The sequence below is a fragment of the Serinus canaria genome, chromosome 2 (genome assembly GCF_022539315.1).
Source record: "Serinus canaria isolate serCan28SL12 chromosome 2, serCan2020, whole genome shotgun sequence".
NCBI lineage: Eukaryota > Metazoa > Chordata > Aves > Passeriformes > Fringillidae > Serinus > Serinus canaria.
In genome coordinates, this window is record NC_066315.1 from 20,572,090 (window position 1) to 20,597,074 (window position 24,985).

At 38.2% G+C, this 24,985-nt stretch overlaps 1 protein-coding gene across 2 annotated transcripts in view; it reads left to right on the top strand.

Annotated features, from left to right (window-relative positions):
- The window catches only part of ST8SIA6 (ST8 alpha-N-acetyl-neuraminide alpha-2,8-sialyltransferase 6), a 45,419-nt gene that overhangs the window by 12,621 nt on the left and 7,813 nt on the right, over window positions 1–24,985 (top strand). For both annotated transcript variants that reach the window (XM_030227447.2, XM_030227439.2), the window contains 5 exons: window positions 1,780–1,866; window positions 14,098–14,242; window positions 16,475–16,587; window positions 17,603–17,695; window positions 20,585–21,056. In XM_030227447.2, the coding sequence (XP_030083307.2) occupies window positions 1,780–1,866; window positions 14,098–14,242; window positions 16,475–16,587; window positions 17,603–17,695; window positions 20,585–21,053 (907 nt within the window). In that variant the 3' untranslated portion in view covers window positions 21,054–21,056. The remainder of the gene's footprint in view (window positions 1–1,779; window positions 1,867–14,097; window positions 14,243–16,474; window positions 16,588–17,602; window positions 17,696–20,584; window positions 21,057–24,985) is intronic.

Below are 24,985 nucleotides of genomic sequence, written 5' to 3' on the forward strand. Positions count from 1 at the left end.
CACTGAGTGCATTTTCTGTTTCAAGTATGAGAGGGCCCTTACAGTTTCTGACAGTGAGTGCCTATGTTTCCTATGAGGTCTCAGAACTGGGGTTATGGATTATGCTTACATTCTCTCCCTACCAAATGTTTCCCTGTAACTTACTAAAAAATTGTCAGTCAATGCAATTTCTTCTGAATAGATGGTAATTTCTCATTTCATTTCTGACTCTTATCTTCATCTTATCAATGTCTTTAGGCTAGAATTTGCTATATTTTTTTTCTCCTGGATAACGATAGTGTAAGTAACTCTTTGTGGTCTGTTATCCTATTAATTTCTGATTTTTTTTTTTTTTTGTGAGTCCAAGCATCTAAGAGTGATTTCTTGTTTATATTAAGGACTGGAAACAGATGAGTTATTGAACATCAGAATTGGCTGTTTCGGTTTTGTGCTTTTATCTCACCTTCATCCCACAAACACTCCTTCCCCTGCATTCCTTCTGACACTTGTCTGACCACACAGTGACTCAATTTAAGGATCAGCTTCAGCAGAAAGGTAGTTCTGTTTTCTATGGCTGCAGTTCCAAGGCTGATAACATACCAGCAGGCAGCTACCAGAAAAGGAGGGCCTTGATCCCTGTTTGTCCATTTCCATCACTCTTTGCTTATACTGGCTGTGATCTTAGATGGTATCTTTCTTATCTGGTTTAACACAATAAGAAGAAAATGTACATGCATATCTGTGTCCTTCTGGAATGTTGCTGCTGCAACCACTAGAGTGTTTTTATATATTGCTTTTTATCAATTCTCATGCTCCACTTTAAAACAAGTGAAGTTTCTTGCCATCCCAACTCTTGTAAAACTGTTCAAAATAGACACTTCTAAGTGACAGCTTCAATAAACTCATGATCATTTGGATCAACACTAAGCTATTTTTGTTAAAATAATACAAGTTAGGTCTTGTAAGGAGACTTGAGTCCCATAGAATTTTAGTAATGACATCCATACCATCTTTTCTTCCTATTCCACCAGTTATCTTAAGTCAGTTATTGTTTTTAAAAACCTGTATTATAATCCAGGCACAAATAGGAGAAGCAGTAACATTGAACATGAAAGCAAAAAATATCTTAATTCTTTTGACTTGCATGTTATGAAGTATTTCATTGAACAAATTTAAATCTCTTGAATGGATTTTCAAGAGCAGAGAGCTCTTTGGTTATATGTAGCAATGTAACCAAAGTTCTGGATCATGTAAAATAGCAGATTGTTTTATTTTACAGACAGTTTAGAGGAAAAATTACATCTGTAACTATTGTTCTGTTATCTTTAGATGACTGAGCTTTGGAGACTCTATGAAGTAAGTGAAAGAAAAGGCATAAGAAATGTTATGTTTTATCTTGGCCAGCAAGAGCCACTTTTCAAAACACGTCAAGGTTTAAACCACTAAGTATGAGAGAATTATTTGTATTATTTTGGAATTTTGCACTTATATGATTTCTAATAACTTCAAAATATTTATGGTTAGTCATGTAAGTTTGGAACAAATGTACTTTTGAAACTTTCTGAAGTTCATTAGGACACCAGTACTAAGAAGAGATGTTTAATAGGTCATGCTAGTTAAATGAGGATAGTGCTGTTACAAATTACAAAATAAAATAGGTCATGGAGTTCTCAAAGCAATCTATTATATATGCACCATGCACATTATTATTAATAAATGCATCATTTGAATGTTTTTAGAGACTTTTTCTAAATATACAGTCATATGTATTCTAGTGTTTGATGTTGTTTCCTTTTTTAGATACTCAGAAGATTATTATCTTCACATAGTTACAAAACTGCGGAACTGCACCTGGGTAAGAAAACCAGAAGAATCTACAAAATTCAGGTAATTTTCATTGTCTCATTAAGAAAAACAGTTTACCCTAGATTTTTCTAACATGCCATAAATTTAAATATTCCATTTTAAACAGATCAATTTGTATTGCTTGTAGTAATTTCTATTAACTTTTTAATGCTGGGGCTCTTCTTGTTTGTTGGAATTTAACTGTGCAAACTGCATAGAATAAAAGAAATTCATAAGTAATTTCATCTATCTTCACAATAATGAGTAATAAACTAACTTAAGTAGAATGAATTAAAATATTCCTGGCATAAACCCTACAGTGTTAAAAAAGTACTGATAATGTTATTTTGTCATTTGAACTGGCACTCTGATAAAAGGCTATAATGAAGCAGTGTGTTCCTTACCCCAAGACTATTGCCTCTATTGCAGAAGTGCCCAAGGCACTCAATAGGTTTGTCACTGCATGTCATGGCCCCTGAGCATGACAGCACATGATTCCATCTGCCCTTGTTTGGGATGGCGCAGGAGGACATGCTCAGTAGGGATGGTGAGCTCTGAAAAGACCCAGCTCTCATTTGGAAATCATGCTGGTTTTCAAGAACAGCTTCACTGTGCCATCCCTGTTTTCTCCAGGGAAAAAAGCTCTCTTGATTTGCATTTTTACATAGATCATAATTAAAGATTCTGTCATGATTGTTAAAATAAATAAACTGACCTATCTTCCAACTCTTTGGAGTTAACTAGCATTGAGAGCTTAATATTCACATGCTCAGCATGATCCCTTTGAAAGAAGTGGTTTTGGGATGGGGGGACAGGGTAAAGGGTTTTGTGCACTGTAAATTGCTGTGTTTGCTGTGTATCACAGCTGACTAATGGTGTTTCCCAAAGCTGAGGTGGGAGTATACAGAGTTAAAGAAACTCTGTATTGACTCAGGCAGGCCTCAGCTGTGCATAGGGCTATCAGCATGATAAGGAGCTGTAAAGCAGCCCATTCCGTTTCAGAACAGGCAAGTGTCTTGCACAGAGTTGACAGGAGATGAAGCTGCTCTCACCTGCTCTTCACCGTGCTACATTTGGGCTTTTTCTTTTCCAATCTATTTTTTTTTAAACTTCTCTTCCTTCCAAATGGACCAGCCACCACATACCAGCTGTTTGCTACTATTTCTGCTGTACTGGGTGTTTGAATCAGTTGCACTGTAGCCACTCCTTGGTCCAGCCTGACTTCTTCATTTATTGCTTATACAATCTCCCCTCCACTGGGCCATCTTCTAGGCCTAAGGGAATCAAGAATCCAAAACATCATATAAGACTGGACTTTAAGTACAGGATACTTGCTGTTCCTCATGCTGTCTTTGGTTTCCAGCAAGGAGTGTGGATAATTAGTGGTCAAGGTGGGTTATGCAACCAATGATCAAACTGGGAAAATTCAAAAGACAAAACTGTCAGATGCACGAAGCCACCAAAAAGTGTGGACTCTATGTACATTGAGGTGATCTTGCTAACTTTAATTTAGCTCATATACCAGGCAGAAAACCATCTTTTAAAATCCATGGTTCAGCACAAGCTGGACAAACTTTTTACTGAATCAAAATTCAAGGGCTGTGCTGTTATGATTTTCTTAGGTTTTAACATCCAAACTATCTGGAGTATTAGTTAGTTCATTTGTACATAAGCCATGCTGCAATTCTGATGACAGTACTATGTATTCTGTTCCTGAAATTTGATCTTTTGATCTGATGTCATCAAAGATTTCCATTGACATGACTGAGGACTGGTGCTTTGGTGTAGGGCATTTTGAATTATTATTTACAAAAGATGGGTGCTTATGCATAAGTCTTTTCTTTCTTTTTTCATTCTCAGACTTCTCTATTGTTTTTTGGAAATCGTATATTAAAATTTTACAGTTGTCCTAATCCATGACCATAATGGAGATTTTCAAGGCTCTTAGCAGTTGGTCAATAGAGTCTTTAAAATAAAAAGATTTTAAATAGAAAACCAAATTTTATTTAAAATTTGCTGGCTAAATTTCCATGCTTACAGAATTTCCAGACTTATTTATCAGACTTAAGCTTCCAACTAGCTTTAGAAGGGCACTTTAGCTGAAAAGTGATGCATTAATGGAGCTATGAGGGTGAAAAAGTTCTAGAGTTGTAGTGAAATAAATGAATTAATAATCACTGGATAGTAGATCTCTTCCTTTTTTTGACTTAGTCTAGTGTCAGTAATAGCTGTGTAATACAAATATTTTACAGTCTGAAAATCTCATTAAGAAGGTAGATAAACACACCCATTTGCAGAAGAGGAAATTAATCTCTGAGGGGCTGTGCAGCAGAAATTGGGTACTACAGCCAGCCACCTTCAGCAGGAGGAATTTGAAGCTGTGTCACATTATTCACCTGCCAGTGCCACCAGAAGTCTCCCTGCTCACAAGACTGCAGAGAAGCTGCTTGAAGCTGCTTCTTTTCCTGTCTGTCCATCTGTTAGATGCTTCTCAGGTGCAGTGTCAATTTTATGACATCTCTCTATTATCCTGAAGTTCTGAAGAACCGGCATGCATATTTATAAGGGATTTAATGTCTTATGCTTCAGGGCATATACTAACCTCTAATTAATAAGGCTCAAGAGCAGCTTCTCCTGGGTAGTTAATTTTTCAGAGGAGCTTTCCTGTGTTTTCCTTTGCATCTTTTGCTGCTGGCTTCCATCATGTTGCTAGTGGAGTGAAGGAATATGTGATCTAAGCCAGTAACTCCTGTGTTCCTAGAAGACAGCACTGTATGCCAAGGAGTACACATCCATTCTCATTGTAAGCTGCTCTCCCAGCAGATCCAGGCCAAATAAAAGAATATAAATTAGAAGTACTGTTCACGAAAGAAATACTTGTCTTTTTATTTGGCAAAAGGGTTACAGCTGATGGCCAAGTCTAGCACAAGCTGTAGTGTTTTTGCCAACTCACTGTTGGAGACCAGAGTGCAGGACTCCAGGCTGACCCTCTACTACCTGGCTCAGCTTTGTCATGCAGCTGTGCAAAATGTGTCCATTTGTTGTCAGAGGGCTGCCCTTTCCCAAATGGCTCCCTCCAAAGCTGCTCTTCTGTGCTGGCTCACATACTCTTGGCTAGGTTGCTCTCTGGCAGAGCTTACTGGTTCTTGACAGCTACATGATGTTTACACATGCATTTCTCAAAATCAAGAAGAATAAGCAAGCAAGTACAAGCCATGATGTTCTCCTTAATACCTCTCATATTCACAGTCACTCTTTTGTCCAGACTCTGTCAGGGAACCAATCTCCTGGCATTTCACTTATGTTAGTGTCTATAGTGGTGACATCAGCATTGTCAGACATAGGCTGCCCTCAGAGGAGCAAATGCAAGCTCTTGGTTCATTGCTCTCGAAATCTAGTTAAGATTTATTGTGTTCCACAGTGGTATTTGTCAATCATTGTTATAAGAGTGGTGTAAGTAGCATCCTGCTAACAGTATTTTTGGAGTCTTCTCCAACATTTACTTCTAGGAACATATAGAAAACTATTTTTTATTCTGACTTTTCCTTTATAAAATTAATCCCCTCTTGACCTTTTAAAATTTTCTTTTGTACTTTATGGCTCTTCAGCCATCTAGCATCTCCACATTATGCCTTTGTTTCTAAGCCCACCTGAACTCTTCCTCCCTTTTCAGATTTACATCAGGTCTATCTTGTTTTAGACAGAACAAGTCCTTGAATTTCTTGTCTGTAAGGGAGAAACTTTGTAGAAACTTGGATAAGTGGGGGAAATAATCCTTAAAGGTCTAGGGGAAAAAAGATCTGCTGGGTAGCTTCCTCTGCAAAAGACCTTCTAGCTACAGTCAGCAGAGTCTGAAGTTCCCTAGGTAACCTGAATATTAATTATTATATCAGTATTCTTCAAAGGTTTTGCGCTTTAAAGAAATATTTAATTACTGCAACAAATTACAGAGCCCAGCTAAGTGCAAACTGCAGTTGTTTTTTACACCTCCACATCTCTCTGCTTTACAGACTTTTAAGCTTAATTTACTCTCATTTGGGCTACACACTGATGGTATCAAATGATCTGCAGGTTTTCAAAATAGTTGTGACTCCAGCTTTTGCAGAAAGCTACAAAATATTTAAAACAGGCTCAAAATGAGGGGAGAAAGGCAGATTGTGTGTTTCAGAGAAGCCTCTGAGCATTGTATTTCTGGGCTACCTGAGCTTGAAGCTTATCAGAGCAGTGCAATAGCACTTCAGGAGTGGCATCACACTGAAATAGTGAGCTATGGGTACTGGGCCCTCTCCCCATGGAAAGACCATTCCAGACAAACCTAATTTGCATCTCATAATGAAGAGAGAAGGATATTCCTAGGTGTAAAACATAGTTTTAAAATTCCTGATGTTACGCTGCAGTTTAGCTGGCAGAATGCTAGCCTCAACCAAAATATTTTAATTTTTTTTTCAAGGAACGTTACTACTTTAAAAAAAAGAACATGTCTTCTTAAAAAGAAGAGATAAAAGATCCACCATTTTCCATGTCCTGTTATTTTCCCTCTTCCTTTTTATTCCACTTGACCTCTATTACCCTTTTCCCCCATTAATATCTCTTCTCAAAAGTGTGTGTTAAACATTCCTGCAGGTTATAGAATACCACTTCTTGAAGAGATTAGTTTTGTTGCAAACTACATGCTAACCCATATAACAGTATTGCCTATCACATCTGTTTACTGCAATGAACCCCAGCTGAAACACAAATAAAACACACTGCAAGGTCAATTTATGCTTATATAAGCTCTCATCACCGCATAATCAATAGCTTTTCTAACCCTAAACAGATCAATATTTCTGGTGTAATCTCTGAAATCTTCTACTTTACAAGAAAGTACACAGAACTCAGACTACAGAGAGATTAAAAGTACATTTGCTGCACAGATTTAATAGATGATATGTAAAATAATGAGTATATATTCAAAGACATTTTGAATGTCTCCTGTTTCAGGAGAGAAAAAGATGGGTGGAGGGATAGTAATTAGTGACAGTTTGAAGCAAGGCTTGAATCTTTTAATTGGTCTACAGACTATTAAATACTTTTCTAAAGGATGGAGGATTCCTATAAGTAGAATCTAATTTTGGATTAGTCTGAGCTAATTATGTCTTCATGGCAGATTCTTTAAATAGTCTTTGGTTTGAAAATTTCATTACACTTTTTACATATTCAGCCTTGATTTCAGATTCAACCCTTTTGGCTTTCTTTGTCTTCAACATTTATGATGCTACTTCATTTGTAGGCAATTCAACGTCCTTCAGTGTAGCATTTCCCTTCAACATGTTCTGCTTCAGATATCAGATTTAACCACTTTCTGCTTAATTTTGGAATATTTCATAATATGCCTCATTGCACTTTGGTTGACACGTTGACATGGATTGATAAGAGCCTGGAGAAACCTGTGTCATTGTCTAGAGCCCCTAGTGCAGTACAATAAGATAATTGCTTGCTCATTATAAAATATTACAGCAATGGGCATAGATAAAAATTTGTCTTCCTGTTTGTAGTTGTGCCCTTGAAATTTTGCTGTTACATAGTGGAATTTTTTGTGGGTTCTTCTACTGTCACAACAGTCTCTGCAGTATGAAACCCTAAAGTCCTTGAAGTCTTCATGTATACAGCACAATAACTCATGTGAACTAATGATTACAAAGATCCAAGCTAGGTAAACTATTAAAACAAACTTAACAAAACTTTTTCTGGTTTTTAGGAATCCGTGGACTTTTGTCACTTGAATGCCTTGCTCTTTGTTCAGATGACCTTACAAGCTGTGCTGAGATGTCCACTTAACTCACAGGAGTTACTGCTTTAAATATTTGCTAGTTTTAATTTGTGTTTGGTTCTCTTTTATGTGATTTTCATTTTTTGTGTCTAGGGTAATTGAAAATCCACAGGGAGATACGTCTATGTAAGCGTTGCTGATGTCGGTAATGTGAAGGTGCTTTATAACAGGACTGATATGATACTGTTTCTCCAAACAAACATTCACTTTATAGATGTTTGTAAATGGTGACTTAAAATCAAAGAGATTTACATCATTAGTGTAAACAGTTTGTCCTCATCACTATTAAAATATTCCAGTTGTTGAAATTTTGCACCTTGCCTAGGCAACTTCTTTTAGTGTGTTTCCTAATACTGAACTTAAGCATTCTTTAGAGCAAATTAAAATTGTTTTCCTCACCCTTCCCACCATGGCCTTAAAGGACAGTTAAAGCATCTTTTATTTTAACAATGTTTTGAATATTTCGATACTTTGGCAGCATCTATCTCCGTCCATTTTTCTCTATCTCCCACCCCAGCTTAGTCCAATGCATAACAACAGTGAAATACTTCACACTGTTCTGAGCAATGACAAATGCCCTCAGGCCACAGATCCACAGGCAATGGTGTCTTACTGAAGCATTTTCAATGGAAGAAGTTTGGTGGAATGGGAAGTTTTTAAACTCTGCAGAAGCTTTTTACATAAAGACAAATTTCACACTCATTATAGATTCTTCCAGTATCACTCAGAGTAAGGGCAGTGCTGGCTTTTGAACCAGCTGGGAGAGTCTGCTAAGCCTTGACTAATCATTGATTGTTTTAGCCCTGATTGGTCCACCCTGAGTTGTTGAAGATGTTGAGATGTTTGCAGTATCTTCAGGATGTGTGCACACTGTGACTTATCAGCAAGCATGTGCAGCTTGTACAGAAGTCCTGAATCAGCTAAAATGCATATATTCCTACTAGCACAGAACCAATATAGCTAATTTTGCAGCTATCTTGGCTACAGAACAACTGCAGGAGCTGCAAAGAAACTCTATCAGCATATTTAGAGCATGTGTATTCCACTAAATACAGTGGACTATCCATATGAAATGTTTGTTATGCAGAAAAGTTTGGAAACATGTAATCAAGGCAACAGCCCTCTGTTCAGTATGGAAAAACCTGCAGAGCAGCTGGAAAATAGCATTATTTGGCTCGTCTGAGAAGCCCTACAATTTTGGTAACTTTCTTCAAGAAACTAGGATTTTTGCAAGGTCTCAGTGGCCATGAACCTGAAGAGTTTGGATGCCATAGGCTCAAAATTCTGTTCCAGCTGAAATACAGTACAAACTTGGGTCCTGCATCTTTCAGCCACAAAGGAAAAAATTAAGTGAAAGTATATGCTGAGCAACAAAAAATATTCTTCAGTGCAACTATGTTTGACTCTGTGCTGTCTAATGTGATCAAAACTTCCCAGACAAATGCAGCACACCCCTCCACTTAGGTTATTGACTAAGGTTCTGACTGTACTTACTTGGTCCCATGAGATATGTATTACCAGTCAAAATGGTGCAGTCTTTTATCAGGTTCTGATTTTGTTCCTCATTTATTACAAGTGACTGTTCTAGATAATGCAATCAAATCCCTCTCTGCTCATCTTGGCATAAGAAATATCTGTGTTTGGAGTTATGCCTCAGGATTTAAAAATAACTTCGATATCATTCAGCTTCCAAATCCTTGCAGGAGAAATGTTGGAGGAAAAGGCTTCTCCAAATAAGAAACTGTCAGTAATAATTTCTGCTACAGAGGAGATATTTTCCAAAACTAGTGCTCTACAAAACTTGGGTACTTTGACTCAGGCGTCACCTTCAGTCTGCACTTGTCATGCATGACTGGATCATAAGCACCCTTTGTTCTAGGGCAAGCCCACAGTCTCTGATAAAAGCTGAATTTAAACCTTATTACTGTAAGCTGCATTCATGTTCTGAAAGTTATGAGATGGATGCTCAACCTTTATAGCAGCATCCTATCTTCCAAGAGCTGCTTCCATGTCTCAGGGTTTTCTCCCACTCAGAACAGACAATGTGTATCACCTTCTAGTCCAAAAAACCAAAAGTTACTTCTGTCTGGTGCTGTTATGATTTGACCCTTGTTTTTTATCCCACCATCTTAAGTGTCCCACTCCCCATGTGGCATGATACATGAGTTAAAATGTTTTCTTGGCTTTGCAACACCTCACGTGGAGCCCCTGTAGGATACATGTGTTAGTCTTATGAACAAATGTGCTTCAGTGAGTCCTCACCTCCTGACAGACCACATATGAATTACATTAATACTCTGATGAAATTGCAGTAATAGATTGCTTGAATTGCCCAGTCTCTACCCCTTCCTCATTGTTTGCTGTCAGTTGTAGATTACAACGTGTCAGAGCTTGTACAAAATCCTGTGTGAGCAGACTGCTGAATATACTGCCATGGGTATTTCTGTCTTCAGGCTATGTGCATTTCCACTGGAGCTCTGTACAGAGATGCTTGAGCACAGTGGGATTCTCTGTCGTAATTTGATCTAAGTAAAATGTTTCTATTGTTACCACCAAATTTTTAGCATGGATGCTCTAAGAATGTTTGTCATTACTCATTATGTATTCTCTTGTTCTTACTGTGTTTGTGGACTAGCTTGGCTCTGTTTCTCTGTTTTACTTTCTCAGTGAATCCATAATAATAATTTAAACTATACTTTCTTATTAATTCTGGTATCTGTTTTTCTTCCACACTGTTTCTGCTTTTATTGAAGCACTTGTTCTTGTGGAATGAGTAATAAAAAGCAAAAACATGTCATCTCTATTAATGAATGGGATCTGTTATCAGTTTGCTTTTCAGGGTCTGGTAGGCATCACACAAAAAAGGTGTTTTACTAAATTTGGCAGGAATATTCTGGCATTATTTATTCTCCTCTGAATGTCCAGTGCTTGACACAGATAATGTTTAGGCCTGCTTCATTTAGCTTCAAGGAAATAAACAAGGAAATCAACATTAAGGGTTATGTGATTCCTCATTTCCATGTGAGTGCCAGGGAGCAGTGAAGGACAGCTGCTTCCTCAGGGACAGGGTGTGGGATCCCAACACAGTAACCTGGCCAGCAGAGCAGAAACTGGTAGCTGGGCTCATCCCACCCCTAGCCAGGAGCAGGGCAGCCCTTCCCCAGGCATGGGCACCTCCCTGGGAACAGGATGGACACAGCTGGAGACTGGCCCTGCTGTGGTGTTGCTGGGGCAGTGACTGATGGCTCTGGAAGATTGAAATAGGGTCTTGGACCCTAGGCAGGATAGGGGCAGCTCCAGGGTTCTGGACAGTAGTGGGGCTTGCTAGTGTCCGCAGGACCTGACAGTGAGATCTGAATCCTCTGACTGTTACAGTACTTGTTAAGACTAGAATGAGCTGGTTATAGCAAAAAGTGACAAGAAAGGAAAGCAAGTATGCTCCAGTCAAAAACCACTGGTTCAATAATATCCAGTGTTCCCAGACACCATCATTTGACTGTACTGCCTCACTGCACCCTTTTTACTTTTCCATATATTTAAAGTAGGATACTACATACTCACAGAGTTGTTCTCACTGTTGGTTGTCTCCTGACCACAGAGTACAGTCACAGTTCCTCCCTCCACAGTCTTGGACCTCATGGTTCTCATTAGCCACAGATCTTCTCTGCCCCTTAAGGTTTTGAGCAGGGCAGTGGGAATCACTATGTTTGGGAAGTGGAGTCAAATGCAGCTTATGGAAATCTGAACCCTACTGGTTCCTCTCTCAGGAGTGACATTTCCTGGTTACTGTCTTAGTGCGGTTGTTTCAGATCTGTGCCATCCCAGCACTCAGCTTTACCCAGTGTCCCTCACACATCTGGGAACCTTGCCTTGGAGAAGTTTGAGAACTCAGTATTCAAAATGTGTTAATATATACCAGTAAGTCATCTGACACTGAAATGGTCCTTCCTTCCTTCCTTCCTTCCTTCCTTCCTTCCTCTTCCTTCCTTCCTTCCTTCTTCCTTCCTTTCCTTCCTTCCTTACCTTCCTTCCTTCCTCCTTCCTTCCTTCCTTCCTTTCCTTCCTTCCTTCCTTCCTTCCTTCCTTCCTTCCTTCCTTCCTTCCTTCTTCCTCCTTCCTTCCTTCCTCCTCTGCCTTTCCTTCCATTCCTTCCTTCCTATCCTTCCTTCTTGCCTTCCTTCCTATGTTCCTATCCATTCCTTTCCTTTCTTCCTTCCTTCCTTCCTTCCTTTCCTTTCCTTCGTTTCCTTCGTTCCCTTCCTTGTTTCCTTCCTTGTTTCCGTTTCCTCCTGTTTCCTTCCTTGTTTCCTTGTTTTCTTCCTTCCTTCCTTGTTCCTTCCTTCCTTGTTTCCTTGTTTCCTTGTTTCCTTGTTTCCTTCCTTGTTCCTTCCTTGTTTCCTCCTTGTTTTCTTCCTTGTTTCCTTCCTTGTTTCCTTCCTTGTTTCCTTCCTTGTTTCCTTGTTTCCTTCCTTGTTTCCTTCCTTCCTTGTTCGCTTTCCTCCCCCTCCCTCCTTCCTCCTCCTTGTTTCCTTGTTTCCTTCCTTGTTTTCCTTCCTTGTTTCCTTCCTTGTTTCCTTTCCTTCCTTGTTTCCTTCCTTGTTTCCCTTCCTTGTTCCTTCCTTGGTTCTTCCTTGTTTCCTTCCTTCCTTGTTTTCCTTGTTTCCTCCTTACTTCCTTGTTTCCTTGTTTCCTTGTTTGTTTTCTTCCTTGTTTCCTTCCTTCCTGTGTTTCCCTTGTTTCCTTGTTGTTTTCCTTCTTGTTTCCTCCTTGTTTCCTTGTTTGTTTCCCTTCCTTGTTTTCCTTCCTCTTCCTTGTTTCCTTTCTTCCTTGTTTCCTTGCTTCCCTTACTTCCTTGGTTTCCTTCCTTGTTTCCTTCCTCTTCCCCTCCTTGTTTTCCCTCCATCCTCTTCCTTCTTTTTTTCTTTTCTTCCTTCCTTTTTCTTGTTTCCCCCTCCTTCCTGTTTCCCCCTTCTCCCCCCCCCCCCCCCCCGATACCATTTTTTCAAGAGAAGTGAGATTGAGAGTTATCCCAGACCTGTTCATTCTTTTCCCTGTCTTCCAGGAAACATAATATTTAGGTTCTTCTATGTCCTGGACTATGCTTCAGTTACATCAGAAACATTAAATTATTATTATTTTAAATTATTATTATTTATAACATTTTATAATATTTATAATAATAATTAGTATTTTATGTTATTTTTGTTATTGTTGTATTTTCTCTGTCTGCACTGTTGATAAAGTGAAATGGAGCAACTTCTCTTAGCTGTGTCTTACACCATTAAAGTCAACTCACTTGCAGGCAGAATTTGGCTTCTAATATTTAACTAGTTTCAACAATTTGTTTTACTTTATGCATTGAAATAGTATGAAATAAAACTTTTCTATTCCTTTGGCTCCAATGGTAAATTTTTTTCTTCTCAATTAACCTACAGTGTGGTATTTTCAAAATTCTGGAAAATTCTGTTATTAAAGTATTTTCTCTAAATTGTTATTAGTTGAGAAATGAGAAAGTTAGTTTCTAATGAGAAAGCTTTGTCCTTGCAATTGCAATAATGTCTGTCCATGAATATTTCATCCTTACAGCCTGAAAATCAGGTCCCGTGGCAGCAGAGAGGACATTGTTGCCTCTACCAAAATGAATTTTAGTGTTTTGGGTCTGATTTTAAAGGTCTGATAGGGAATTTAGGTTAATTCAATTTCACGGTTAATAACATAGAATGTTTGCACACATCATATTTTATAAGTTTGGAGGTTAAAGAAATTGTAAGATGAGTAATAGTCTTTACTCCCATAAAGGTTTGAGTGAATCCCCTCCATTTTTATTTATTTAAGGACTTCTGCTGGGTGTTTCGGGGAGCAGCTTGGCTATCTGTCTAGCACATCTGTCTTCTTTATGTGCAAATCGTGATGTAATTTATTTAATGCCTGTGGTACTGTGCACAGGAAAATTGTGATGAACAGCTGCAGAAATTAATTATTAATTAATTGGCTTGTAACCGTCTAGATGTTCACTAAGTAGCACTGCCAGTACCTTCCATCTCTTTCTCTTTTATTTCCTTTTTTTTTCCTTCTTCAGCCTTCTAGTTTCTTAGAATCACTTGTTCAGTATTGGTGAAAATCACATTTTTAATTCTTTGGGGACTGAAATCTCTCAGTGTTTCTATATTAATCTTAGCAATTAATAATACTGAGGAGATTGATTACAACTTTTTCTCAGTGGGAAAAGGAGACCAAGAGGTAAAAAAAGTTATCAGTTCTTGCTCTTATTAGTTTCTGAACATTTGCTGTGAAAATGGACTTGCATAGCAAAGCAAGTCAAAGGAAATGACATCATAGAATGCTAATATAGCCTTTTGTTGCTAGTTAATTCAAACTGGTGTTCATTGATCCAGTTCTCTAGCACTGCTTTTCTACTTATTTACCTCTCTTTGAGCAGATTTTGTTTGTGTTTTTTGCAGGTCAGAATTAGCTTCCTGCTGTGATGCTGTTCACAATTTTATTGCTTCTCAAAACAACAGCCCACTGGGAAGTAACATGAGTTACGAAGTGGACAGTAAAAAGACTATCCTCATTACAGAGGACATTTTTAAGATGCTGCCTGTGGTAAGAACTGTATATTTTTCATGTTATTATGATCACAGTTTATGTATTTTGGGTTAGTAATTGAGATACCATGATTCCTCTGGAAGAGACCTGTCAGCCCCTGTATGCACTTTATTCACCTTGCAAGGTGTTTTTTTTTTTTTTTTCCCTCTTCCTCTGCAGTGGTAGAGGCATTTACAGATATCATAGATCAGAGATTGGAGGTAGAGTTGCTAGAGAACACTGGCTTGGCAGCCAGTTGAATTCAGGAGCAAATACCCTGAAAATGTTCACCTTGCTTTTATCATTTCCGTTTTTAAAGGCATTTCAATCTGGAAGAACGTTTCATATTCCTCATATGCCCATGCCATTTCCAGTGCAGGCTTGGGCATGTGAGTTATAAAGATATTTTGGTGGTAAACCTGATACAGAATAGCATAGAACATCAGGGAGAAGAACAGAGAAATTTCAGAGAAATTGCAAGGGACCCACAATGATCACAACTGCCTGATCAATTCAGGGCTGACCACGTCAAAGCACGTTATTAAGGACATGGTCTAAATGCCTCTTAAACACTGACCCCTGGGGACATCAACCTCTAGGAAGCCTGTTCCAGCAACTGACCATACTTTTGGTAAAGAAATGCTGCTTAATATACAGTCTAAACTTCCCCTGGTGCAGCTTGGAACCATTCTGATATGTGCTGTCACTGGATACAATGGAAAAGAGATCAGCATCTTCCTCTCCTCTCCTCTTCTCTTTCTCAGAAAGCAGTGAGATTACCTCTTCTTTTCTCCAAACTATATAAGTCCAAAGCTGTCAGTCACTCTTCATAGGACATTCCTTCCAGCCCTTTCATTAGCTTTGTTACCTGCTGGGGGAGGGTGTTTGCAGCAAGAAGCTCAGGTAGAGAAAAAGAATCTGATTTTGTACCTCAGGATTACAGTAGACATACATAATCTTGAGACTAGACAAAGAGTTTGTATTTGGTTTCTTGAAGCTAAGGGCATATGGGAGCCCTCTTACCCATCTCTGGCATTCTTGATTTGTGAGATCCCAGCTACCATGAGTCTGGTTCTTCCTAACACTGCTGTGAATCAGTGACTTCATTGCAGTAGAGGTTATAGTAATTCCAAATTTAAGCTGGAGAAATGAAAAGGTAGTATGCTTAATGTGCACATACACGTGCTAAGGTAGCCAGAATTGCTTGGCCTTTGTGTTCTCCTACCATCCTTTCAGAATTCAACAAAATATTTGAACATGTTGTTCTGTAATATATTGCCAGGCAAATATGATATTTGCCACTTTCCCCACACTTTTTGCCTTGTTCCCAACAGTGTCCCTTCCTGCCTCTCTTCGGGCAAGCTGATGAGAGAAGAAAGAAAGATAATACTTTCCATAAGCAAGTTTTGACTTTTACAACTGGATTTAATTTTTGCACTCAAAATATCCCAGCTGCTGGGCTCTGGTAAATGTCAGTGCTCCCACAGCAGAAGATGTTGAGCAAGATGTATGAAAAGTTTCTGAGACTGGGATAACAGCCAGCTATATTAACGTCAGCCTAAATAGCCAACAATTTGCATTAATTTTCTAGGTTGTGAACTGTGCTGATTCTCAAGTGGATGCACTTAGCTCCCACTTAGCTTCCCCACTTCAAGACAGCAAGCTGTAACAAGAAGAGGAACAGAGAGGGTGAACAGCCAGGAACAGTAAACTCTTCTGTGAGGCCTCACATTCACAAAGAGTTAAGCCAGGGCACATCATTATCCTTTACAGCATCTTCAGGTTTCCCTAAATTCATTATTCTGCTTCAAATGTAATTGTGTGATGAAAAAAGTGAAGAGAATTCAAAAAGTTACCTTCTGTTACCTGAGAAAGTAAATTACTATATGACAACCCCCAGTCTGTTACAGTGCAAAGGAAAACGGGTAACTTTAAACTATCTTCAGTTTAAATTAGTTCCTTACTTTGTCAAGGTTGCAGTCCACTACTAGATAGTTTTAGGGTTGAATGTATTTAAAAGGTAGCCAGTTTTAACAATCCAGTGTTACTCTCTCAAAGTTCTGATAGCAAAAGTTACAGTTGTCTGTCTGTTGGTGTCTGCTTTTGGCTCTTAACTGCCCAGGTTTGGCAATCCTGTCTGCTAAATAGTGAATACTTTTACTGGGATTTACCAGTTTAAACCTGCAAGAGCAAATAGACACAAAGAAACAATCAAACACTTATTGGCTGCATCTTTTTATTTGTTGGCAGTCCTCTCCTCTTTCAGTCTATCCCTTCAAGAACTGTGCTGTGGTTGGAAATGGAGGCATTCTGAAAAATTCCAGCTGTGGAGCTGAAATCGATAGTTCTGACTTTGTGTTCAGGTAAGAGCTGCTTCATTTTCCTGAAGTGTGTCCCATATTCTAAAAACTTGGCAGGATTGGAAGTGTGCCAATGCCAGTTTGTAGCAATGAGGAAGAATCTTGACAATTTGTTATTTTTGCCTCTTTCTGGTCATTTAATATCCTGTAGGAGACTGGTATTAAATGTCACATGTGTATCTCTGGTTTAACAAAGCATTTACTTAGCCATAGTTTGGCTCACCCATGTAGCTACCTAATTGCCCCAATATTTGTTTCATCTGTTACTCATTAAAAAAACTAAGCATTTATTTACGTAGTATTTTAATCTCCCTGGATAGACTGGAAGAAAACCAGGCACACTCGGAGTGTAATTTTGCCTGCATCTCAGTACTACACTCACAGTTTGTAGTTCATGCAAAGAAACAGAGCAACAGAGGAAAGGTTCTTTTCTCAGTGATGTCCAATCACACAGCATGCTGGATTTCATTTCCTTTTCTTATTTTTTCCTAAAATTTGGCCTTTTGAAAGCTAAAAAAAAGTCGTTTCAGTTAGATAACTGTTTTAATAAAAATGGGAAGTCTCTGTACTAAGATGCTAAACTTACTAAGTGCCTGAATTTAAGAAAATGCTTTCTTTACATTTTACAGAAATCACTGTTTCTGCGATAGGGCAAGTTAAGCTGTTGTTAGAAGACACAGTAGAAGACTTTGAGCAGAAATGCATTGTTTACGCAAGAGGGGCACTATTTGCTAGCAGCTAGAATAGGGCATCCATAGACTCCTGAGATTTTGACTGTGCTCCTGGTTTTTGATACAATTTATGAAAATGAGCTCTCTGTGCCCTATTTTAACCATCTGTACAGTAGATTAAATATCTTTACTAGTAGCGCTGTAAGCCTTATTTAATGTTTGTAAAGTGCTTAGACATCCCTGGGAGCTGACGTGAAAGTGTCATTGCACAAGAGAGGAATTTGCAAATAGTAACTGTAAATCATTTCTGGTGCACATCTGTTTAAGCAAATGTTTCTCAATTTCAGGTGTAACCTCCCTCCAACAACAGGAAACATCAGCAAAGATGTTGGCAATAAAACAAACCTTGTGACTGTTAATCCGAGTATCATAGCTCAGAAGTGAGTACTACTGCAAATCTGTTTCTGTGCAATGGTGTATAATTGTTTGACGTGATTTAGATTTTCATGGAAATCCATTGGGATACCAGCATAGAGAGCAATGCATGTAGATTACTTCATTAAGCCTTAGTTTCCATGTAAAATATCTACTAGTCTAAATGGAAATCTTCTAAACCTGGCCTTTTTTTGTAGCATAAAGGAGTCAGCAATACCCAGATTAGCAAAATACCTTGGCTGATACTAGTCAGCAATTTATGGCAGGGTAAAATTGGTGATTGTAAGCCCAAGCCTCTTCTTTTTCCTCTATGACCCTCATGACCCCAAGCATTTAGAAAGGAATTGTAATCATAAATCAGGAAAGGCTGAAAATGTGTCTCACTCTATCAGCAGAACTGTGAGCACGTGTTCTTAGGTAATGTGCTTGGAGGCTCTTCTGATGAAGGCTGTTTCCTGAATGAAGGCCAAGCTTCAGTAATCCATTTCTTCAATCCATATGAAAGCTGTTTGCTCACACACTTTTTTCTCAGCAGAGGTGGGGTTTTTTTCACCTTCTTGATGAAAAGAAAATCTAATAAGGCCAGCCTGACTAATCTGACATCTTCAGCAGGCTGGAACTGCAGCTTATCTATGAAAAGGACTGCTGTGCCATGTTATTTACTGCTGGCTAATCTCACTGTATTTTATTGTCTGTTATAACTGTATTGTCAAAAAGACAACATAAGGAAAAGCTTTTTTTTTTCTTCATTGAAAGGAAGAAGGAAAAAGTACAGTGAGTACATAGATATTAATAACAGGCATTTTTCATTGATTCAGGGATAGAACTTCATTTTTTGCAATGAGTATTAACTGTGTTAATGCTTACCCAAACCATTTTGACTTTAATGAAAATGAATTATTGCTTCTCCAAAACTAGATTTAGCTCTTTGATGTTAGTGGGGCTGCACAGGGATATAAGGAAGGAAAATTGTCCAATGACTCAGCAACCTTGGTGACTTCTGACCTGATCCACAATTTTTCTGAGCTTAATCAAAGTGTTCTGCCACAGCTGCAGGGTTAATAGGAGTTAAACTAAAGAAAATGGGAGATAAGCCTGTGGGAGGATTAAGTAAGAGTACAAGAGGACTTTATGATTTTAAAAAAGTACTTGTTTAAATATTCAGAGGAAACTGTAAATGCTTTTGAAGAAGCAGCAGGAAGCAGCCTGGTACCATTTAGCAGAACCAAGTTTGTTTCTTTTCTCAGAAGACCTATTCTGACATTATTCCCTGTAATTTCTAATTCTTTGTTTGCATACTGGCTTAGTCTGAGGTTATTACTGTTAAGGTTAATCAGCTTTTGAACTGTATTTGTCAGGGTGTAAAATGTAGGTGAACTCTCTTGCAGAAAAGCACAGCTCTTATGTGTCCTAATGAAACTGGCCTACACTTCTTACAGTGGCAGAGCTGGAAAGGAGATTGAGACACTGTTGAATTGTCCAGTTTCTAGCTAAGGAAGAGTAGAGATTTGAATTCTGTCCTGGAGGCTTAGTATTTTACAATGAGTAAAAACAGAGAAAATTCTTGTAGCAGAGGCCAGAAATTCACCCTTCAACCACTTTTCCTAGACATAGGCTCAGGCGTTTCTTGCTTGTTTTGGCTCTGTGACTCTTGCATGCACATAAGTTCAGGGTCAAAAGGAGGGTCTGAGTCCCTCTCATTCATTTTGTTTCAAAGTCTGGTGGTAATGGCACTTTTCTGGGAATTAGAAGCCGTAAGTTTAAACCCCTTCAGGTTGAGAAAGGGTGTATCACTCCTGTCACTAGTTGTGCAAGAGGTAACTCTTCCATGAATGCTTTGAGTGGAAATGGTGGGGGCTGCTGTCCTCTGTTTCAAAGTGCTGCATGAAAAGAGGGTTTGAACCTACTCAAGTTATTAAGGGAAAAGAAACCAATTTTTCCAGTTTCTGCTGGAGTAGTTTGTAAAAAGTGGACTCTAATAGCCTTTAAAAGGTGAAAATACTCTGCTCAAATAGACAACTGCCTACAAAAGAGGACTCAGTCCTTTGAGTCCCAAAAGGGCTAGAAGCTCCATATGTTTAGGTGATTTAGAAAATTCAGATCTATAGAGGACATGAGTTGAGTGACCCCCCTTGCATGCATCACTTCTCAGATAACTTGGGAATTTCACTAGTCAGTATTTGGGAGCACAGAACTTTGCATTGGTGAGGGCTAAGACTCTTTGCTCTTTTTTGGTGACTGAAAGCATCTGAGAATAAATCCTCGTCTTTTGTGAAGTTAAAGCTCTAAGTCTTTATAGATCTCTATGTATTCCCTTTGTTGCTGAAGGACATAAACAGGAATGCCTCTATTTTTAGCTATTTTAAAAGTATATCCTGCACTTGAGCACACACTAGTCTTTAACACTCCAAGACTGCTCACATGCATCCTTAGATTTCCACACAGGGCAGACACAGAGATTTTGAAGAGAGATATTTGTATACCTGTTGATATAAAAAATAACTTTCATAAATACATACAGTATATATTGTAGTGCATGTAATTTTAAACAGAGAAAATATGAGCACAATATTTTTTTGCATTCTTCCTAATTTCTTGAATTGATCAATTCTGTAAACACATCCTACTCTCATTAGCAGTGGATTTGGTCTGCTTCAGTATCTCCTGTGTTCCCAGTTCAATCCTATGTAGTGTGTTCTTATTATACAAGAGTCAGATTTTCATAGCTGCACATATGACAACATATAATAGAGTGGTATAAATTTGCAGTGTAGACAGACTGAACTGCTGCTGCAGCAGAGTTCGTAACATCTTAGCAAGTGCAGTTGTGCTGTTCTGGTCTGTAATGTTTGTGTCAATACCACATTCCATTCCTAAAATTTTGTACTTTGCAGATACAACAAGCTAAATGAAAAGAAGACAGAATTTCTGGAAAACATTGCAGTCTATGGAGATGCTTTTCTCTTACTGCCGGCATTTTCCTTCAGAAGCAACACAGCCACTTCTTTTAAAGTATACCACACTCTGAAAGAGTTCAAAGCAGCCCAAAGGGCAATATTTTTTCACCCCACTTATCTGAAAAGTCTTGCCCAGTTTTGGAGAACTAAAGGTGTGAAGGCCTACCGGTTGTCATCTGGTTTTATGATCACTAGTGCTGCTCTTGAGCTGTGTGAGAATGTGAAGCTCTATGGCTTTTGGCCTTTCTCAAAATCCACAGAGAAGATGCCAATCAGCCACCACTATTATGACAACCAGCTGCCTAAACCGGGTTTCCATGCAATGCCCAAAGAATACAACCAGATCCTTCAGCTTCATGGCAAAGGCGTTTTGAAGTTGCAGTTTGGTAAATGTGAATCGGATTAAAAGGTAGGTCCCAGTTCTTACCACGTGAAATGTCTTTATTTCACTAATGCGCCAAGGGAAAACTTATTTTACAAAGTGTGAGTGTTCTTCCTTAGAGAAACATTTCTACCTTACTCTCAATGAAAGTTGTATTTCCAAATAAGTGAAAGATTGAATCTTTCTTAATAAATACGTATCACAGAGTTGAGAAATGTTTTCCAATTGTGCATGTTAGAAGGGTAGCATAGGTAAGTACAAATTATCCCCATAACTCATAATCTATCAGAAGTGTCTCCTTATCTCAGATACATGTCTCTGCCAACTTATGTTTGGTTGGGTATCAGTTCCCAGGTACCAGCCTCCTTTAAGAATTGCTTTATTTATCACACATTGTGATCTTCAGAATAGATAAGCATCTTCAGAGATGCCTAATCCTGGCCCAGCCTTTCCATGTGTATAGAGAGAGCAGAGTAAGGATGGGGACTGTTCCATGAAGGGGAAGCATGCATCTCTGGCCTTGTTGCCTCTTGTGAAAGGGTAGAGATTGGAGCAGTGTGTGCTCACAGCCCAGGGCTGCGGAGCAGCTTGTGGACAGCAATGAGAGAGCTGCCATACACTACAGCAGATCTTGCTGAGCATTTTACCTAGAGGCAGCTCAGAATCTGGGAGTTACAAATATAGGATGAAGTGTCATTCCTTTTCCTCTGTTCTATCTGTCCCAACCCCTTGGACCTTTACCTTCTGTGTATTGCCTCAGAGAAATGCAGCACAGTCTGGCCTCTGACCTTGAGCCAATTTACTGTGTACACACTAGAGAAAAGATTTGTCTGCATGTTTTCAATCTTGATTTGCTCTGTTGACAATGTAGGACCAATTTGTATAAATGCTTCTTCATCTTTTAAGTTCAGAAATTCCTGAGCTCACAATACTGTTCTCAGAGTCTCCTTTCACAGACCTCTATTTTTCCAGGGGGTCCAAGTTAAGATAATAGTAAGTGAAGTGTACAGTAGAACTGCCATTGTATACTATATAATTTAATTGGACTGATGTAATCTCATGACTGTATTACTCAAGTTAAATAAGCAACATCTTGTTCAAGCCAGAAATTTCAAGCTTAAAAGCTAAGGGCACTTTTCTTCTGGCTGGGTTCTGAAATGTATTTGAAAATATCCTTTTTTTGATATTTAGAAAACATGTTGTCAAAGATATGTTCGCACTTACTTTATCATCAGAGAATGCTAAGTTTTAAAATAGCAGATTGTTAGTACCAGGAAGGCACAATTTTATTCAGTTTCAAGGGGTTTTTTAAGAAATAGAAAAAGAAATAGCTTTCAGATTATTAAAATAATATCAAACCTGTGAGAAGGGAGCTAGTATCCATGTAGGGAATCCATTCTCCTCGTCCATGGCAGGAGATTGCCTAGGAGGAATTAAATTGTATATATATGCACTTTCATTTTTTGCTTGTAAAAGTTGCAGCGTATTTGAAAGGTTAACAAATACATAATGTATTTTTTCTTAGTGGTCATGCTGTTTATATCCAGCAGTTTCCATTGTATTTGTTATTCCTATAGTATAAATAATTGGAAAAATACTGTGTATTTTTAATTGTAGTAACTACATGAGCTAAGAAAATGAAAGCCAGCTCCTTAGAAATATTTACTCTAGAGAGAAGAAGATAGAAGCCACAAAAATGTTTAAATACCTGTATGTGTTAATTAAATGCTGTCCATGTTTGACAGACTGAAAACCACTTGTGGCCAAATTGCCAAATAAGCTGTAAAGAAAGAATGAAAAAACACAGGAAGAATAAGTTGTGCTGCCCTATTTACACTTATATTTACAAAGAGAAAACTAAATAAATGCTTTCAGTATGAGCTACCATTCTGCTAGTATTAGCAACTATTATAGATAATTTAAATTCTATAATGAGTATATTTTACTGAAGATGAACCTTTTCTAGAAATTCTGAACATTTTCTAAAAATTCAGCAATCTCCTTTCTCTTTTCAGTTGCCATTTTATGTTCTTCTCCATGCTCTGTGTTCTTTTCTCTTAGTGGGTAGCTGAAGGTTCCTTATACCAGTGGGTGCCCACAGAAGGCTCAGGCAGAACCTCCCACACATTCCTGGGACACAAAAGTTTGCTGCTGTTAACGAGAAGTCAAGGAAGCTTCTCTGCTGGGAGCACCTATAGGGAGAGTATAATTGCATCCCACTGAATCATTTTTGACAATGTTGCTCCTAAACACCATCCTTGCCAGTGGAATTTTTTTTTTTTTTTTTTGCCTAATATCCTCTCCTGTACCTTTATGATTAGGTTCAACAGACATGTACAGATCGTGACTAAAGTCAGTGCCCACCTATCACAGAGGGTCAAGCAGAAAATGCAGCAACAGCAAAATCTTGAAATACAATTAATGGTCTTTATTATTTTGTATTAGATTATTAATTTTTGCTATGCAGCTGAAGGAAGTCTTATTTGTTCATTGGTTTAACCTGATAAGGGCATGTCATTAGCTTCAAGTAAATGTAAGTTCAAGGAGGGGAAATGACCTAATTCATATTTAAAAATAGAAAAAGAATGTGATTAGAATAATTGTCAGATGATAAATTAATCAGACTGGCATAAATTTGATTGCCCAGAAGCCTGGTTAAAATGCAGATTTTGTCTGATCAAGAATCCATCAGGTTTTCTGCTTGCTAGGAAGAGACAGCAGGGCAGATGAGTATGTGTTGCTTTGACATACAAAACAGTAACTTTAAGCATCTGCTCAGAGAAGTCAGTCAACACAAAAAAAAAAAAAAACCCACAGAAAGGAAGAATGAAACTGAGAATGAAACTTCTGAGCTGGGGAAGAAAATAATGCTCAATTGTCTGAGCAGAAGGACTGAGGGAGGAGGGCTTGAGCAGAGGTGTGCAAGTGGTTAGGAGGTAAGAACTGCTGAACTCTCCTCTGCATATCTTATCTGGAAAGTTAAAAGTAGGTATGAGTTTTTGAACTCCAACCAAACAATTAAAAGTGATCTATTTCTGACAGAGAGCAGCAGTGACTCCCTCCACTCAAGGTGGAGCTGCCAGAGCAGTATCCTTTAAAGCAAGGGGATGCCTGCTTACTTTCTCAGCAGCTAACATCAAAAAGAACCTTTTTTTTTTCCAAACTGTGTCAGCATGTGATATTTTTTTAATCTTGAAATATGCTGCAATCCAAGTAAGTGATAAATACTGTTACACATTACCTATTTATAACTGCAGAATTCCAACATGAGCTTAAATTCTGTTAAATTTTTTTTGTGCTTGTGGTGTCCCAGTGTAGCTAGAGAAATAAGAACTAAACCACAGTTCAGTTATAATTACCTTGAGCAAATTGATGCCACATTTTAAAATAAGGACATCTCTGGATTCCTGACAAGCAACCAAATTGCAGACTGCTCTTGACTTGGGCAAATATTATCCAATGTGAAATTAGTAGATATTAAAAGAAAGGTTTTGTGCCTTAGAATACCTGCAGTACAGCTATTAAGCACACACTTTGCTCATGCATTCAGTGAATTAAATGTACACATTAAGAATAATTTCAGTAATGAAACAAGTGGAGATAAATTGTTTCTGGTTTAGTTAAAACCTATCAGAACAGAAAAGTATAGATTAAATCAAAAGAGAATTTATGTTAGATTTCAGTTCAAATGAATAAGTATTTACATATCTAGAAGGGTTTTGGTTTGGTTTCTCACAGCAGAACTGTCCTGTTGAGGAAACAGAATAATTGCAATCTCAGGCAATTTCAAAATATGAGTAAGATAATATAATTTAGGACATATCCATATTCAAATTAGCAATGGATGTGTCCCCATGAAGATACTGGCTAGACCTGGCCTTGGTTAACTTAGGAAGCCCGAAGAATGTGGAGAAGCTGGGATAAGTGTGAGTGGTTCTGGGGGTATCCAAATGAAG